A 20233-nucleotide genomic window follows, 5' to 3' on the forward strand; every position below is an offset into this window, starting at 1 on the left:
AAGTTTAAAGCTTTTAAAGTTTAACAGGATTTGGTTTCAATACTAAGCTTATATTTTATTTTTATTTTTTTACTAAGTTTATATTACAAAAAAATATTTCGTAATTGTTATTGAAAGATATGACAGATTTTGTTACCGAACCTCGACAATTTTATCATTAACAAAAAAATACAAACATGGTTTATTTGGATTACCGTAATGTGCATTGCACAGTGTGGATTTTCCGAAAAATGGTGACCATTTGGAGCTCTGGTGTCTTCAGATAAGTTGTTACAAATAGAAAGGGGCAACTTTTGATTTGGTAGAAAATTAGAGTGGTTTAAGATTAGGGTGATTTTGAAAATCTAACTTTTCAGGAATATTTTTGGGAATTTTTTCGACTTCTAAAAACTGATAATTGATAATTTTACACGGAAACCCAAAATATGACCAAAAATCGATTTGTTGACAATTTGGCTCAATTCTGAGGGCAGATTCAGATTCAGTGGGCAAAATTACGTGGAAAAACATATATTTGGAAAATTTTCGAATTTCGTTAGGGTGGTCCCATAAGGGTTTCCCTTGAAAATTAAACTTTTTCAAATGAAGATATCTCGAGTTTAAAGAAAAACACCCCTGAGATTTTTTCAGTGTTTGTAGTGCTGGATCTCCTCTTTCAAATGCAACCTGGCGCTTAAAATTTGGCTTGCGCCTTTTCGAGATATTTAAATTTTAAATTTGCATCTTTTTTACCTTAAAATGGTTGTAACTTTTGACCCTTAAGTCAAAATTGACATGTCAAATAAGAAAAATGTTCGTTTTTCAGAGTCCTAAAAGTGCCCCGAACATAACTTTTCACATTCAAAAAACTGATTTTTGACGGTTTGCTCAGATGCTTTCTATAAATTTGGTCGTAGAAGGCGTAGATTACGAGATAAAATTTTGGTGTCTTCGACAAAGTTGCATGAAAGCCTAACAAGTTTTTAGAAGTCGAAAAAATTCCCAAAAATATTCCTGAAAAGTTAGATTTTCAAAATCACCCTAATCGTGAACCACCCTAATTTTCTACCAAATCAAAAGTTGCCCCTTTCTATTTGCAACAACTCTTCTGAAGACACCAAAGCTCCAAATGTTCACCATTTTTCGGCAAATCCATTTTCCACTTAATTTTGCGATCTGGACCACTGTGCATTGTCCCAAAATTTGATTGAATTTGGCTTCAATATTTTGAATATTGGGATAAAAATTAATTGATTTTGGAGACAGAAAATTATATTTTTGAGTGGTCTAATTTTCTAATGTTTTTACTTTTGAAAAAAAATGTGACTTGAAATTTCACAAAAACTTAAAAAAAAAGTTTTATTTATTACACTCGATTTATGCATCCACTGACCCCTCGGTCATTTGGGTTTTTGTTTTTTTTGTCTGCTTTTGAAGTTGGCGGGCACAGACCAGTTATCGAGCGCGCAGTGTAAATGCAACCCAGTTACAGAACAAGTATTGTATTATTCTCAAAAGATGCAGATTATGTAACAGACATGACCAATATGACAAAGAACTTTTCGAGAATAATAAAACATTGTATCCGATAAGGATAAGGAGAAATTAACCAGATTCTTTACTCAAGGCCAAACATAGTTTTTACTCACCAGCAGCAGCTTGGTGTGCGTGCAGGGCAGCAGCGGCCGCTGGAAGCGCTTCTGGCTGCCGACGCCACCCTCGAGCGGGGGCGCCGAAAACGACGCGCACACAAAGTTAATCGTGTCGATCCACGACTGCAGCTCCTTCGAATCGCTCGTCTGAAAATCGAATCAATTTGAGAGTTATCTTTGTCAAGGGGAAACGTGAATCTGATGGGTTCCAACCTGGAACAGGTACTCGCTCTGGTCCGCCGTCTGCAGCCGGAACACGTGCTGCTTTTTGGTGTAGTCGCTGGCCTTGGTCGCGAGCGCGTGATGAATCCGGATCGCGTTGTGCACATTGTCCGACATCTGGTTCTTCCGGAAGCCGTGCTCGTCCTTGTGCAGGTAGAGCACGAGATCCCGCAGCGTGCAGTAGAACATCTTCCACGAGCGCTTGCCGAACGGCGCTGCAACGAGAAACGCGGAACAACAACCTGCGTCATAGGCGTGACTGTGGCGTGGGCGTGGTCGGACGGATCTTCGTCTCTCCAACAAACACGGGGTGCAGATTAGTATTTTAGTGCATGCAACTGTCAACAAACGACTTCTACTACTTGTTTTTACTTTCTACTAGGGATCATTCGTTAATTTTTGTTATTTTAGTTTGGTTTTTGGAAAAAATAAAAAGATTAGAAAGAAAGAAGGAATTCAAAGGGGAGCAACCAAAATTCTACTGTACTCCGGCGTCCAGGAATGCCAATTCCTGGGACTTACTCTTCTTGTAGTTCGTCTCGTAGCAGCACTTGCGCATCACGTAGCCCTTCTTGTACTCGATCGCCGCCGGCTGGGGCGGATCTAGGAACGGGTTCGGGCCGACGGGTGGCCCCTGCAGGCTGCCACCGGTTCCGCCGCCGACGCCGCCCGCGTTCATGGCATCGTTGCGCCCGTTGCCGCCGGCGCCGAGCTTCTGCTGGTCGGGCGAGTCGTCGTCACTGTGGGGGGAAAAGAGAAAGATTTTTAAATCGTGAGATGATTTGAGGAAACATTGAAATCTAAACGTTCTAATTACAGAATATAATTCAATTTCTCTTTTTTTTAGTATTTAGTTAAAATATTTAAAAAAATATAATATTTTTTTGAAAGTTCAAGTACAGTACTTGTTCGGTAACTGGGCCCATTAAAAAAAACAGATAAACGTCCAAAACAATAAAGAAGCAAAATTATCGAGGGGTTAGTGGATGCAAAAATAAAAATCAACAAATAAAAATTATTTTTTAGGTTTTCATAAAATTTCTTATTATTTTTTGTTCGGAAATTATTTTTTGTTAGGAAAATATAATGCCCTCGTCATTTTTCGATCAGAACAGTTTGTGAGCAGCATTCGGTACCTGGGTCATGCTCTCAGCCCAGTTACCGAACAAGTGCTGTGTATCAAAAAATGGTACAGTCCAAATTCAGTTTTCGAATTAAGTTTCTAAGGAACTTCGGAGAATCAAGCCATGAAAAAAATGTTTTTTTCAAGTTTTCTAACTTTTACCATCAAATTCAAATTTTGCGACCCCATTGATTGGATGTTACATTGCCAAGTGTATTTTCTCAATATTTCATCATCGCCATTTTGGTCGCCATCTTGGATTAAAAATAACTAGACTGTATTTTGTGAAAAAAATAGTTCATTCGAACAATATCGATTTACCATCGACAAATTACAATTGATGAAAATCTCGACATTTTCAAAATTCAAAGATTTAACAAAGTCAAAAGTTTGAACATTCAAAAATAAAATTTTATAATCCTATAATTTTAATGTTGAAAAATTTAAACGTTTTGAATTTCAGAATCTCAGCATCTAGGAATTTCAAAGCACCAAATTTAAAAAAAATTAAAAACCAAAATAAATAAAATTTCAAAAATTTCAAGTATCAGAACTTTAAGTTTTCTTTAAAGTTCTTTTGTTTAAATTTTAAAATTTATAATTATTATTTTTTTTATTTAAAATACTGCATCTTTTTCTAATTTTTAAGGTATTCAAAGCATTTTCAAAAGAAATAAAATTAATGTTATTTTATTTTTTTTAAATTTATATTTTTTTGAATTTATAATGTTTAAAATTTTGAAAAATTGATCAAAACTTCATATTTTTATATATTTTTTAATTTTTTTATATTGAAATGTTTTTTTTTTAATTTTAGATTTTTTTTTATGTTTCTATCTAAATTTTTTTAAGTGCATATTTTTGTAAGTTTTGGAAACCAATACCAAATCAGAAGTTTGAACATTCAAAAATAAAATTTCATGATTCTATAATTTTAAAGTTAAAAAATTTCAAACTTTTTGAATTTAAAATTCTCAGAATCTAATAATTTCAAGTATCAGAACTATGAGTTTCAAAATTTCAGAAATTTCCTTGGTAAAATTATAAAATTTATAATATTTTTTTTATTTTTGATACTGCATTTTTTCTAATTTTCAAAAAATTTAAAGCTTTGATATTTTCAAAAAAAAGATCAATGACTTTTTAAATATTTTTTTCATTTATATTTAATTTTTGAATTTTCTATTTGTGAAAATTTTAAAATAGGTCAAAACTTTTTTTTTAGATTTTTTTTATTTTCAAATGATTTTTTTTATTTTTGATGTATTATGTTTTTACTTGTAATTTTTCAAAGTGCATATATTTTTTAAATTTTGGAAACATTTTAAAATTTTAATTTTTGATTTTTTTTAAAGTTTATGATAATTTATACAAAATCAGAAGTTTGAACATTCAAAAATTACAAGCCAAAATAAATAAAATATTAAAAATTTCAAGTATCAGAACCTTAGTTTTTTTTTATTGCAAAAACTTCTTTTGTTTACATTTTAAAATTCATTTTTATTTTTTTCTGACACTGCAACTTTTTTGTAATTTTTAAAATATTCAAAGCTTTGACATTTCCCAAAGAAAAAAAAAAAATTAATGTTTTTTTTATTTTTTTGAGAATTTTATATTTTTTGAAATATGTCAAAACTGTATATTTTTATAGAATTTTATTAATGATGATTTTTTTTTTATGTTTTGTTATGTTGTTGTTATTTTTTTGAAGTGTAAGTTTTTGAAGTTATAGAAACACTTAAAAAATAATTTTTGATTTTTTTTAAGTTTTGATACTTTATATTTTTAAAGATTTTTCAAATTGATGAAATTTTTGAAGATTTTTTTTTTATTTTCAAATGTTTTTTATTTTTGTTTTTTTTTATGTTTTTACTTGTAATTTTTTAAAGTGCATATATTTTTTGAGTTTTGGAAACATTTAAAATTTTAGTTTTTGATTTTTTTTAAATTTAAGATAATTTATACAAAATCTGAAGTTTGAACATTCAAAAATTTCACGATTCTATAATTTCAAAGTTAAAAAATTTCAAACTTTTTGAATTTCAAAATCTCAGCATCTAGGAATTTCAAAGCACCAAAATTTAAAAAAAAATACAAACCGAAATAATAAAATTTTAAAAATTTCAAGTATCAGAACCTTAGTTTTTTTAATTGCAGAATTTTTTTTGTTTGAATTTTAAAATTCATTTTTATTTTTTTAACACTGCATTCTTTTTGTAATTTTTAAAATATTCTTTGACATTTCCAAAAATAAAATGAATGTTGTTTTTAATTTTTTTTAGAATTTCATATTTTTTTTGAAATATGTCAAAACTGTATATTTTTATAGATTTTTATTAATGATGATTTTTTTTTATTTTTTTATGTTTTATTATGTTGTTGTTATTTTTTTGAAGTGTAGGTTTTATAAAATCTAGTAACACTTAAAAAATAATTTTTGTTTTTTTTTTTTTTAATTTTTGATAATTTATATTTTTCAAGATTTTTCAAATTGTTGAAATTGCTATTTCAAGCGTAATGTCTCGATAGGATAATTAAACCCATTTTCGTTAGACTAAGCTTTTAGACCTATTTTCGATACTTTCGCAGTTTGTCGCTATTCAAACATCATTAATGGAGTTTTTTTTTATGAGGTCCTATAAACAGAATTCTGAATGTTTGCTTTTTGGGTGTTTTTAAAACCGGTTGAGTCAGGGTATTCCAAAACTAAAAAAAATAATCAGATATTCACTCTATAAAAGCTGTAAATCATGACCTAAGTTCTGATAAGCCGCTAATAGTAATAGGCCGAGAAAGGGTACATTTCCTCTAGTAAAATTATGATTGTAATTTCTCAATTTAATTTGAAACTAAAAATTTACCTCTCTATTCATGTAAATTTACCACAGTTGATGGTTTTCCGTTGCGAGTCAAAATGTGAATTGGTCGCATTTTTACGTGATTTTACATAAATAAATCCGTACAAAAAAAATTCATTGAAAAGACACTCATGTCACCTGGTCTTAATTTCTGATGTAAAATTGCACATTTTGCTACCAACGGAAAACCGTGTTATTTTACATCAAAAATTGAGGAAATTAAATCGACGAGGTGAAATGATCGTCTTTACTGTATAATTTTATTTGTCAAAAATTAATTCATGAAAAATCACGTTAAAAAGCGGTAAATTAACGGCTTCAAATATTCACTCCGTTGCATGTTTTACTTTTACTATGCTATACTTTCTCATTATTTCGCTGCCGGCCGTCAGATATTCGGTCGATCGATCAATTCATCGATTCCGGAATCTGGTCGTCGATATTGCGTTGCGAGGGAACACAGAATTAATCAAGAAAGATCATGCTTCGTATAAAACATTCCGAAATTAAATTTTAAGTTAATTTAAACTTATTAGTGCATTCCATGAGCCATAAGGATCAGTCCGGAACCAGTTTGCAGGGTTCCAGAGGGAGGTCATAACGCAAAAATTAAAGAAACCCCATCATGCGGCATATCAAACTTCATGAAATTGAAAGATATGATCAGCTACGCCCATCCCAACATCAATCGGGTCAAACTGACTATTCTGGCACCGGTGCCGGAGTTCCGATAGGTGGACAATACATCAATATTGAATCAAGAAAAAACAAAACTCACAGTGCCCACTCGAGCGGCTGCGTCTTGATCGCCTGGTACAGCTGCTTCAGGATGTCCTTCGGGAAGTTCTCCCCGTCGTTCAGCTCGCTCAGGTTGTCGATAAACTCCGAGCAGGTCATCTTGCGGCCGATGTTCTGCCCGTGCAGGTCCGTGTTGAGCAGCATGATGGCGCACGTTAGCGTGTGGACGGCGTCTGCAATTGAAGATTTTGAATGAGTTCCAATCATAACCTGAGGAAGGGGTTTCTCGATCTTACCCTGCGAGTTGAACGAGCCCGGGTTGCAGTCCAGGAAGCGCTTGGAAAAGTGCACCAGCACCCGCTCGCGCTCCTGCGTCTCACCGGACAGCGAGAACTGCTTCAGGAAGAGCCGCAACGCCTCGTCCAGCGTTAACCGCTCAAACAGGAAGAACTTGAGATACTCGTCGGCGACGGCCCGGCTGAAGTCGTTGCTGTGAGTGTGGAGTAGAACAATAGCGGGTTAGAGGTTAAGCTTAGCGACTTGAACAAATGGAAGGACGTACTTTTTGCTAAGATGTCGCGACACGTCGCTCTTCTTGAAGCCCTCCAGGTAGTAGAGCCGCTTGGCGAGCCGCTCCGCAGACGGCAGATCAACTGCCTTTGGCGAGTAGTGGAATGAGTGAAGCGAATCGACGTCGCTGCCGTCGTCCGAGACGGGCGGCGAGGACTCCCGGGGGCCACCCCCGTGCAGGTCCTGGCCGTACATCATCGCCGTCGGCATGTCCTCGGTCAGTGTGGCCAGTTCGTCTTCCGAGTCTTTGAGTTCGGAATAGCGCACACCTTCCTGCAGTTGCTGCTGATTGTAGTTGTAGTTCTGCTGCTGTTGCTGCTGAAGCTGCAGCTCCCTTCCCTTAACCTGTATCACAATCTTATGATCACGGTCACGATCGCGGTCGTGCACTCGATGCGTTGTCTCCGAAACCAGTATCGTCGAGTCGGAATCGCTCGGATCGCTGATGGCCATCGCGGCCAAATCGCGCGTACTCAGCAGGTCATGCTCGTCCTGGTAGTCCGGGCTGGAAATGTTCGACACGGCCTCCGACACGCTCTGGTCCATCCCACCCCCAAGTCCCCCTCCGCCACCCCCGGGACATCCCCCATTCCCACCTCCACCACCCCCTCCCCCGCCACAACTCAAACTCGCCAGATTGCTGTGCGTGCCGGAACCGGGGCAGCCACCGCGGCCCTCGCTAAAGTTGTTGCTGTACCCGTTGTGGGTGTGATCGTTGGCACCTTTGGACCCGCCCGACGAGGACATCACCGAGGAGGACACCGACGTCGGCGACGCGGGACTGTCGCTGACGGAGCGCTGCGGCGACGAGCTCATCGAGCTGGAGTGGGGCGGCGACATGGGCGAGGTGATCATGCCGGAGGCGGTGGCGCCCACGGCGTTGGTGGCGCCACCACCGTTGGCTTGGGAGACGGGCGCGTTGTACGTCCACACTATCCGGTCGTGGTCTGAGCTCTGGGGTGGGGGAGAATGAAAAAGAAAAAAATAACATTAGAAATTTTGGGCATTACATTTGCAATTTGAATGTCTCTTTTTGATTAAATTTAGTTTTATTTATAAATTTTGTTTGATATTATAAATAATTTTATTGAGCGAGATGTAAGCATATAACCACGATTTTAACGAATTATCTTTAAGTGCATCTCCAGCGCGGGTAGCAAACATCGAAGCAAATCAAATTTGCACCCGACGTCAACCCCACCGCGGTACCTGTCGCGGTAGCAAATTTGCTCTCAGTTCTTCGGGATTTCACTTTGCTACCCGCTATTCTGCTGGTTTGCTACTGCGGCAAATGGAATGATGCACGGAAAACTGAATCATGCACGGAAAAAATGAAATTGTTTTTTTTATGTATAAAATTTAAAAAAAAAAATGACAAACTTTAAAAAAAATTAAACAATTTTTTGAAATTAAAAAAAATAAAATTTTAAATTAAAAAAATTAAATTTAAAACTATAAAAAATTCAAAATAAGGAAAATAAAAAAAAATAAAAAAATTTAAAAGAAATCAAAATTTTCGAAAAAAAATACATTAACCCTTTCAGGCCTGATGGGTAATATATGACCCAAAAATTCAAAATTTTCTAAAGTAGCCAATAATTTTCGTATGGTCGTATTGTCGTATGGTATGGTTTCCTATCATTAATCAAAAACATATTCTTTTGAAAATTAAGGCCTGAAAGGGCAAAAAAAATTAAAAAGATTAAAAAAAAAATAAAAAGCTTAAAAAAATTTAAAAACCAAAAATAAAAAAAATAAAAAAATAAGAAAAAATAAAAGTTTTAAAAAATAAAAAAAAATTAAAAAATTAAAAATATTTAAAAACTAAAAATTAAAAAAATAAAAAAATAAAAAAATTAAAAAATACAAAAAATAAAAAAATAAAAAATTAAAAAAATTAAAAATTAAAAAATAAAAAAAAATAAAGAAATTAAAAAAAATAAAAAAGTTAAAAAACTAAAAAAATTAAAAAAATTAAAAAAATAAAACAAAAAAAAAGAAATTAAAAAAAATAAAAAAGTTAAAAAATTAAAAAAAATAAAAAAATTAAAAAAAATAAAAAAAATATAAAAGTTTAAATAAATTTGAAAGAATTTAGAAAAGATTTTAAGAAAAAAATTTCTGGCCTTCCTCACATTCATGTTGCATTTTAGGTTGTATTTACAAATTTATTTAAGAGTTAATTTTTTTATAATATTTTTAAATTCAATTTTATAAAAAAATTTTTTTTTTATAATTCTTGTTTTTACCAGAGCAGCAATTTTCAGTTCTTTTTTAACCAACTCTCCAAAATTATGGAGACAGGGGAGGGGGGGGGGGGGGGGCTGTAATTGAATTTAAAAGTGCTAATATGCCAACATTAGGTGCACGATGGAATTGCATGCTAGTCCTAGTAAACAATGGCTCATGAGTTGTATTTCAGTAAAAAGTTCGTGTTAATCTTTGTCGAGACAAAATGATGCATTCAGCAACATAATTAATACAGACTTTTTCCAGAAGAGACGCAGACACTGCTTAAGCAATGTGGCAACCGGGCGATACACATGCTGCGCCACTCTCGCGCGTGAGCAAAAAGACCCGGCCTTTGAGGTTATGCAAAAATCACCCTTTTTTTTAGCTACAAAAAAACTTTTTCTTGGCATAACTTTAAAAGTACTCCACTAAAAAGAATGAAATTTAATATGGTCTTAGGGGACCCCAGTACGAACAGAATAAGGCGGATCCGGCCAAAATCGGTTCAGCCAGTTCTGAGAAAATCGTGTGGGAAAAAAAATCATGTCTACACACATCCCCACAGACATTTGTTCAGTCGTATCAACAAAGTTCAAAAATGCAAAATATAGAGAATTTTCTCAGCTTTTCAAAAGTATTTTTTTCAGAAGTGGGCAAACATGTGCACTTATTTTGAAAAATGAAAAACTGCGACTATTTTCAAAAAAGTTACATAAAAATGGCTACAACTTGAAAACGGTGCACTTTATCAAAATTTCACTAGAGTACTTTTTGATTGCAAATTTGAATTTACATCAAAAAATGAAGTTAAAAAATTTTTGCGACGAATTTTTCGATTTTTTGAAAAAATCGCTATTGATTCAAAAATTTATAACTCGCTCAAAGATTTTTTGCACAACCTGGAAATTTCTGAAAAGTTGGCATTTGATGTCCTCTAAAACATATAAAAAAAAAATTAAAATAGTGTTTTTTTGCAAATCAAGTTTTAGTGACTAAAAGTTAAATAAAAAATCACCAAATTTTTTTTTACCGTGGATTATTTTTTTTCAGTGTAGTCCATATCCATACCTACAACTTTGCCGAAGACACCAAATCGATCAAAAAATTCCTTCAAAAGGTACAGATTTTTGAATTTTCATACATCATTTTTGTATGGCCAGCTGCCAAATTTGTATGGAAAATTATATGGACAAACTAATGATGCAAAATGGCTTCTTTGGGCATACCAAAGGCACCAAAAAGTTTCAGTCGGATTAAAAAATACAAAAATTAAAATTTAAGAAAAATAGAGAATTGCTCAGATTCCAGTAAATTTAACTGAATTCAGTAATGAGAAATTTGTGTTACAATATTTATCATGTAACTTTTTTTTTCATTGTGTACGTATTGAAAGGATTTTATTTTTGACTCGATTCAGTTCTGTTGAATCTTAAATAAACATCAATCATGAATAAATGTGATTCGAAATATTCGTTCAACGTAAAATTACACAAGCTGATGTGTAAAATTACGTAAATTAAAAAAACTCTTTAATTTATTTAATTCGAATAACTTTAATTGTATTTTTTTTCCTCTTTCTTTTTTTATTATTTTAATACATTTATTCTGTTAAGTGCTTCCAACATCAATTGACATTGGAATTCAGTATACTGCCCATAATTTCATAAAAGTCCCATTTGCAAAAAAAAACACCAAACTAAGATAAACGAGAGTTTATCCAACACACATGGCTAAGTGTGTTATGTTTTCACAGGAAAATGGGTTCCCTCCAGATTTCTATAACAAAGTACTGGATATTTTTAGTTTTCCTCAAAGAGTGTAGGGTTGCATTTAAGTAATAAAAACAAAGGTAGAAAAATCAATTATTTCTAGAGAACGTTGTAATTTAACGACTTTACACACCAACGTGTGTAATTTTACGTGACAAAAAAAGTTTATCACATTTATTCGTGATTGAAGTTTCATTAACATTTAATAGAATCGAGTTAAACGTAAATTCTTGTCCAAACGTACATAGCAATACAAAAATTTACATGATGAATAATGTAACTTTTAATTTTGTGAATTTATTATTATTATTTTTTGCCTGGATTGCTCACACAAGTTTTGCAACGATATTAATTCATTGTATACGTAACAAAAGAGCTGCTTTACTATTATTAAAGTTAGGCATTTTTTTTTTGTAAATTATCATGATTTTACACTCAAATTTGTGTAATTTTACGTGGCAAGAATATTATTAAGTTACATGTATTCAAAATTGATGTTTACTTGCAATTCAACAAAATTGAGCTAAACGTAAATTTGTTTTAAATACGTACACAGTAAACAAAAATTACATGATAGGGATTGCACCAAAAAGTTACATGATAATCAATGTAAATAAAGGTGCGGATTGCAAGTCATATGGAAATTCCTAAATTTACGTGAGGCTGATCACATTGAATTTCAATATATTTTAAACTACATTTCCATGCAGTGCTTTAGTTAAGGCTCTGGAAGGCATCATCCCAGATCGGCCATTTGGCGACCATGTTTGTTCAAGAAAAAAACATTCAAATCTTGATTCAGAATGTATCAATCAAAAAATCGTTTTCTTTTTGTTGTTTGTAGAAGCATTTTGCATATCGTGATTTTTTTTATTTCAATTTACTATTTCTGGACCCTGAATTCAGAACCATCATTGACAGTCATTGCCCCCAAAAGTGAGGGACACCTTCTACGACCTTAAACATATTTGGAAAAAAAACAGTATGGAGAGTCTTAAACTTTTAGTAAAATTAGTGTTAACCCAATTTATTCTGCAATATTTTCTAAATATTTGATTTTTGAATTTTATTGTATTTGACTATGTAATTTTACAGGTCTGCATTTATTTCAATGTAATTTTATGAAGCAATTCTCTCTCAAGACATTTTTGTTATTTTTGTATTGTTTGATTTGAATAACACTTTGTTTGTACTTTATTAAAGTTATTTGCATCTTTGGTTCATCTATACAAGTCTGCACTGAAATAAAAAAAATCTGTATCTTTAGTACGGAGTTACTGATCGATTTGGTGTCTTCGGCAAAGTTGTGGATATTGTTTAAAAGCTTTCAGAAATGATGGCGAAAACAATTAAATTATTATTTTTGGATATTTTAGATAACATAAATTACCATTTTTGAGCTATGTCACAAGTCAGTCAAAAGTCTTTTGGCAGTGTTGCCAATTTTCAGATGAAAAAAAATGTAAAAAAGATATTATTTTATTTTTAGATCCTTTCTGTTAGTTTTTTGAAAACTTTTTCTTACTCTTGCCTTCTATTTAATATTTATAAGTAATAATACTTTCGATTGAATTACGATGTAACACACAGCTGAAAGGAACTCCAAAACTCTGTTATGTACTTTAATGAACTCATTGTATCTTGATTATTCACAAATAAACCGAATTGAATTGAATTATTTTTAGTTGAAATCCTTTTTTTAAACTTTATTTTCAGATGTAAAATCGAAATTGCAATCGAAAGAACTGCACATAAATTTCGGTAATTTTAGTAATTTTGCAGGTTTATATATTTTTATCCATAAAAAAAGCTCTCATTCAATTAGTTATTGTTATGTTGGAATTGAATGTCAAATCATGTGTAAATTATGAATTTTTCATGTGATTTGATGTACATTTCCATGCAATTTGCATTTGAATTTACATCATACATCATGATACCTTTTGGTACATGATTTATCATGTAACTTTTTTCAGTTAACATAAAGCTATTTGAGCAATTCTCTACGAAATCGGTCTTTTTTTTTAGAATTTCAATTTTTGTATTTTTTAATTCGACTGAAACTTTTTTGATGCCTTCGATATGCTCAAAGAAGCCATTTTGCATCATTAGTTTGTCCATATAAGTCCATATACAAACTTGGCAGCTGTCCATACAAAAATGATGCATGAAAATTCAAAAATCTGTATCTTTTGAAGGATTTTTTTGATCGATTTGGTGTCTTCGGCAAAGTTGTAGGTATGGATACGGACTACACTGCAAAAAAAAAAATGATACACGGTAAATTTTTTTTTTGTTTTTGTTATTTAACTTTTGTCACTAAAACTTGATTTGCAAAAAAACACTATCTTTAATTCTTTTTTATTTTTTTATATGTTTTAGAAGACATACAATGCAAACTTTTCAGAAATTTCCAGGTTGTGCAAAAAATCTTTGACCGAGTAATGAATTTTTGAATCAATACTGATTTTTTTTCAAAACATCGAAATATCGGTCGCAAAAATTTTTCAACTTCATTTTTCGATGTAAAATCAAATATGCAATCAAAAAGTACTTTAGTGAAATTTTCATAAAGTGCATCGTTTTCAAGTTAAGGCCATTGTTAGGTAACATTTTCGAAAATAGTCGCAGTTTTTCATTTTTTTAATAAGTGCGCATGTTTGCCCACTTTTGAAAAAAATATTTTTGAAAAGCTGAGAAAATTCTCTATATTTTGCTTTTTTGAACTTTGTTGATACGACCCTTATTTGCTGAGATATTGTCATGCAAGTGTTTAAAAAAACAGGAAAATTCATGTTTTCTAAGTCTCACCCAAACAACCCACCGTTTTCTAATGTCGATATCTCAGCAACTAATGGTCCGATTTACAATGTTAAAATATGAAACATTCATGAATCTCTTCGAAAAAAAATATTTTCGAAATTTTTAAAACAAGACAGACATTTAAAAAGGGCGTAATCTTGAATATTTGGCCCTTTTGAAATGTTAGTCTTGATTGATTTTTTTTGAAAATATTGTTTTCGAAAAGATCGGAAAATTTCACGAATGTTTCATATTTTAACATTGTAAATCGGGCCATTAGATGCTGAGATATCGACATTGGAAAATGGTGGGTTGTTTGGGTGAGACTTAAAAAACATCAATTTTCCTGTTTTTGCCATGCAAGGCAATATCGCAGCAACTAGGGGAACAGCATCTAATTCCAGCGTGCCTCTAATGTTGGCAGGTCAGAACTTTGACATTCTAATAAAGCTAATTAAAAGCGTTTTCAACTGAAATCGAGTGATAAATAGCTCAATAAGAAGTGAGCAAGCAAGTTTCTATCAAAAGTTTTGCAAAATTAGTTGTTTAAATAGTGAAAATCAGCAAATTGGATGGAATTAGGAGCGAGTGCTTGACCTGCCAAACATACGAGAATTTCCCCTACCTATTTTCTCAGCTTTTCAAAAAATTTTTTTTTTGCAATTCCGTCGTGAAACTATTTACTTTTTTGTCATTCTTGAACGATGAAATAGCCTACTTTTCTGTCCCGAAAATAACAGAATCGAATAGCAACACTTTTCAAAATAAATGCTGAAAAGTTCTACTTTTCAGCACTCAAATGGGTGCTGAAAAGTTGAACTTTTCAGCACTTGTTTCGAAAAGTAACACTTTTCAATTTTTTTTTGATTTAAACGATTTATTGACAAAATACATGAAAATTTAACATAAAATTTCACTCATTGTGTGTTTTTTGGAATTGCAAAAAATGTTGTATGGAACTCGTTGCAAAACTTGATTTTTTCAGCACTCTTCGTATTTAGCCAACTCGGTAAACCTCGTTGGATAAATGTACGACTCGTGCTGAAAAAATCCTCTTTTTGCAACTTGTTGCATAAACTACTATTTCAAGGATGGGCAAACATGTGCACTAATTTTAAAAAATGAAAAACTGCGACTATTTTCAAAAAAGTGCCTTAAAATAGCTTTAACTTGAAAACGGTGCACTTAATCAAAATTTCACTTAATTCAAACTCACCTGCGACTCCTCCGAGTCGTGCCGCGTATCGAGCAGCGTGTTCAGCGAGCTGTTCACGTCCTCGTCGATATCGATCGGCACGACCGCCCCGATCCCACCGTCCCGCTGCGTCTGCTGCAGGTGGTCCTCGGACCGGCTCGTCCGGAACCCGGCCGCATCACACTTCCGCACCACGTTCTTGACGGCGGCTGCGTTGCTGTTGGCACTGGCACTCATGAGACTGGAACTTTGGCCTCCTCCGGTTTTCGACGACGACTGGGGCTGGTTGTTGCTGCTGCTGTGATGGTGATGGTGATGGTGGTGGTGGTGATGATGCTGGAGGTTTCCGGTGCGTCGGATGAGCTCCTGGGCGCCGGATTCCGGACTTGTGGGCACCGAGTTGGCGAGGGCGAGCTCCTTGCGCTTGAGGGAGGACGAGTACCCCTCGAGGATGGGGGCCGCCGACAGGGAGGTTGGCGATGTTGGCACGGAGTAGCTCATTTCGGGGGAGCTTTCGGATTTGACGGTTCCGCCGGAGGCGGACGCGGCTGACGAGGAAGATTTGCTGCGTTCCTTGGGGTTGGTGGTGGTGGGGCCGTGCAACCGGCGGAGGTCACCGTTGGTGGCGGCGGCACTGCTACTGTCTACGCTATCACTGCCCGGATCTTGCGGGTTCACTACACTATTATTACTGCCGTCGCGGCCCGGTCGAACGTCCCGCCTGGCGGAATTCCGTTCGCCGAGCAGCGCAGACGACACACAGCCACTAGTGTTTGTCCGGGCGCTCCGCAGGTCGATCAGATCGTCCACGTTGTCGTCATCCTCCTCGTCATCTCCCTCACCGTCGTCATCGTCCTCCTCGTCCGCCACGTCCAAACTACTGCCACCCCCTTCATAACTACTGCCCCGTGACTTGAGCAACCGATTCCGACTGTCCCCACTGCCGCCGCCGCCGCCCCCATCCTCCAGCACCCTGTTGTTGTTGTTGTGATTGTTGCTGTTACCGTTGCTAGTTCCGCCGCTCAACTTCTTGCTGCTGCTGTTGACGATCGACTCGATCGAACTGCCCGTGTTCTGGCCATCGTTCTGATCCTCCCCCCGAACCTCCTGACTACGACTCTTCTTGCCCTCCTTCACCACTCCACCCCCGCCGTTCGTCGGCGGCTGTTCCGAGTAACTATTACTACTCTGACTGCTCGGCGACGACGGCGACGAAGACTCGCACTTGGCATGCGGCGCCACCGCGCCGTTTTTCCGCTTCGTACTCGCCCTATGGCTCGGCGAGTCCCGCAGACTGTCAATCTTCTTTGCCTGCGGCAAAATCCCCGAACTTTGCGGCGTCCGCGACAGGTTCAGTATCAGATCCCCCGTCATCATGAACGCCTCGAAGCCCTTCTTCGGCACCTGCTGCGGCGTCCCAAAGGGCGATCCCGCCGCCTGATGATTACTGCTGTGGTAGCTATTCTGCTGCTGGGGCGGCACCGGCGACGTTCCGTTCGCGGTCGGAATGAGCGAAGGTCGGGGCGGTTTGAGGCCGTGCGGCGACTGGGGCGCACTCCACGAGGCGTTGTTCTTGGCGGAGGGCTGGACGGCCTGGGGAATGCGCGACGGTCGGCATGAGGGATCCGACGAGCTGACCCGGTGGCCGTAACGGGCGGCGTTGCTGCCGCCGGTGAGCGCCGGGGATTGGATCCGGCTGGGGCCACGCTCCGAGAGGGGTGAGGCCGGCGAGTGGCGGTGGTGGATTGGCGACGAGGGGTTCGAGTTGAGCTGCTGCTGGTGGTGGTGCTGGTGGTGATGGTCGGCGTGCGGGTGCTGGTTACTGATCGACTGCAGGTACTTCCGGACGTGGGCTTTGATTTTGGGATCTGTTGGGGGGGAAGAAATGGCACGTTAGTCAAACTTTTTATTAATTTCAAATTTTTAAATCAACCATGCAAATTGGTGGAATCTGCTAGAAAGAAGCCGCTTCTGCAGGGGCGGGTGTCCATCATCCGGAACCGGTTTGGAATTTTTGTTGATATAGTTATGATTTATGAATATTTCTAGTGGAATTAGTCGTCTAAGCTATTTTTGCCTCTAGTTTTGTGACAGTTGAGCGTTGGAATGCGCAGCAGGATGCTTGCTTGCTGGAGAACTGATACGAGAGGGAGGCAGCATAAAAAAAACAAGTTGTGGGGCATGCGAGGCAAAATAGGCGTATATGATTTACTCAAGTAACGAATTTGGTCATAATTAACTGCTTTTAACTTCACAGCATTTAGCGTTCCGAATAACGAAGCCAGTGAAAATGTTACATTTATGGACTTTTCTGGGATGTGGCCGGCTACGAAATTATGGAAAATGTAATAACATGAGTTGGCCTCGTGTTGCTTCCAACAAAACTTTTCAATTTACTTTTTTTATGTCATTTACTGCCATTGCCGTTGCTTTTCGCCGTTGACGTTTTGACTTGGACGAAGTTGTAGGAAATTAAATGTCCTACAAGACTTGGACAATTTTGGGCGAGATCTGCGCCACCTGCTGCCAAAATTCTGAAGCGATGTTTTTTGCCCATACATTTTAGCGATTTTTCCAATGAACAATTCTGAGATTTCGGTCATTCGATTTTTTTTCGTAATTTTTAATCCGGCTGAAACTTTTTTGGTGCCTTCGGTATGCCCAATGAAGCCATTTTGCATCATTAGTTTGTCCATATAATTTTCCATACAAATTTGGCAGCTGTCCATACAAAAATGATATGTGAAAATTCAAAAATCTGTATCTTTTGAAGGAATTTTTTGATCGATTTGGTGTCTTCGGCAAAGTTGTAGGTATGGATATGGACTACACTGAAAAAAATGATACACGGTAAAACAAAATTTGGTGATTTTTAATTTAACTTTTTGTCACTAAAACTTGATTTGATTTAAAATTTCAAGAAAACGTAACAAATATTTGAATCAAATTCAATAACAACTGAATTCTTGTTCTATATCAATTCCTATTTAAAATTTTCCTATTTTTTTATAGTTACATACATTTTATTACAAGTAGTTCAATCATTTCTGGAGTTTTTTGAAACCGTCTTGAGTCAGGGGTGTTAAAAAACACCCAAAAAGAAAAAAACTAAAAATTTGGGTTATTGGACCTTTAGAAAAAAAACTCCAGATTTGTAAAAACCGTCATAACCGACAAAATATTTTGTTTACAAAAGATTAAAATGAAAATATTTTTATTCAAAAATGATAGAGCGATGCAAAAATATTTCAAGAAGATGTAGATGATTCAGCAAAATCATAAATATTTTTTTTTTTTTTTTTTGGGAGGGTGATCCAGCCGCACATCGTTGATGTCGAAACCTCTAAACTGGGCCCTCGTCCTGTCACGTCCGTCAGTAGTCTTGTCGTACATTACAACTAGAACCAGATCTGCCAATGAATTAGTACACTTCGACCAAATAAACACTGACGCTGTATGGATCTGACTCTAGAATAAATGCACAGTTGTGTGTTATTCATAAGTCCAAAATGTTCAATTATTCATATAAGTCCAAATATTCATTTGCGGATAACTACCTAACTTGAATTGAATACAAGATTTAAAGCAACCTATCCGAAAGCTACTCTTATCTCAAATCCCCGACGACCAAAAAAAAACGTTTCTTTTAAAACCTGTCTGGCTTCTTTTAAAAAACAAAATAAAAAATAACAGTTGATATTTTACAAGTCGTGAATTGAAAAAGAGACGACCATTTGTTCGTCAGAATTCCAGTAGATCCTCGATTCGCAACAATGGTCGATACAATCATAATCCGACTGTCGTTAGTTCAACAGATCAACGAATTTAGTCCGATATCATTTCACTATTGATTGATCGAGACTCTATGGAAATTTTGACAAATCAGAATGGTTTTTATGCTACTTGAATGAAAATCACCGATTCTGATAGAATTACTAAATTCACTGTTACTAATTTTGTCCCTAAATAACTAAAGGCAAAGTACAAAAAGTTGATATTTATAGTTAAAATCCTAAATTCTACAAACACTATTTTTAAACCCGCATCCTAACCTGACACCCACATTAAGATAGGGAAAAATCACATATGTAGCGGTTCATTGTACAAATGTGATATTTCCACTATCAGAGAACCTCCTTGTCTCGATGACAGCTTACCGGCCATCGATTAAGCCCTGAGACTACGCCAAAGTGGGTTCTCGCAGCATGAAGTGGTGTCCATGTGTAAAAATGGAAGCTTCAGCAATATACTGAACACTTCGATTTTAATTCCACATCGAATCAAATCATACTCTTTGCCAAACAAGCATCAAACCTATGACACTCATTATGACAAAGCCCAGGGATTCAGCAAAATCATAAATATTAAAATCCAAATGTATTCGTCTCACCCCCAAGCCCCCTATTTTTTTCCAGATAAAAGCAACACCCAGCAAGTGTGTCGTTTGTAGAGAGTGAAGTGATAAACATTCCTATTATGCCATTGTAAGACGATACACCACAAACATCACATCATCAGAATTAGCATATAAATCAACCTAAGCGATGTCAAAAAAAAAATAATTGACGCATAATTCACAAAATTTCTTGACGTTAGTGGTGATGCTGTGGATTCAAGTTCACACACAAAAAAAATACGATGATCGATCGAAACAAACTGTTTGAATTTGCCACTTTCGAGCATCAATCAGCAGCGGGGGTTGTTGAAATAATTAATTAGCTTGTGCGGTCTGGTCTCAATTTGTCGTTCCAGTACGATTCGTGATAAGCAAATTAAAGTGTGATATTGATTCTACAGTAAGACATGACATTCAAACAATGGTTTCACAAGAAAAAAAAATGACGAACGAAACGTGATCAAAAAATTAGACCGGGAATTAAGGAAATGCACACGGATCAAAACATTTTTTTGCACACTTTTTGTCTTATCTTTTGTTTTGAGAAAACAAAATATTTTCGATAGAATTCAAAACAAAATTTAACACAGTCATAATATTGAAAATTCGCAATTAAAAGCCAAAATTCAACCAAATTTATCTTGACTATAAGTGTTTATTAGTAGAAATTTAACCAAGAAAAGTCCCCTTTAAACCC

At 35.5% G+C, this 20233-nt stretch overlaps 1 protein-coding gene across 5 annotated transcripts in view; it reads right to left on the reverse strand.

The window, feature by feature from the left end:
- Positions 1-20233, reverse strand: part of LOC6049047 (PH and SEC7 domain-containing protein) — a 154277-nt gene that overhangs the window by 16697 nt on the left and 117347 nt on the right. For 4 of the 5 annotated variants that reach the window (XM_038251895.1, XM_038251962.1, XM_038252030.1 and 1 more), the window contains 7 exons: positions 15162-17008; positions 7135-8096; positions 6869-7062; positions 6613-6805; positions 2376-2593; positions 1845-2095; positions 1629-1778 (listed from right to left, as the gene is read on the reverse strand). In XM_038251895.1, coding sequence (XP_038107823.1) covers positions 1629-1778; positions 1845-2095; positions 2376-2593; positions 6613-6805; positions 6869-7062; positions 7135-8096; positions 15162-17008 — 3815 coding nt within the window. The remainder of the gene's footprint in view (positions 1-1628; positions 1779-1844; positions 2096-2375; positions 2594-6612; positions 6806-6868; positions 7063-7134; positions 8097-15161; positions 17009-20233) is intronic. The other variant, XM_038252100.1, reaches the window with a different exon arrangement.

This window comes from Culex quinquefasciatus, chromosome 1, assembly GCF_015732765.1.
Source record: "Culex quinquefasciatus strain JHB chromosome 1, VPISU_Cqui_1.0_pri_paternal, whole genome shotgun sequence".
Taxonomy (NCBI): Eukaryota; Metazoa; Arthropoda; class Insecta; order Diptera; family Culicidae; genus Culex; species Culex quinquefasciatus.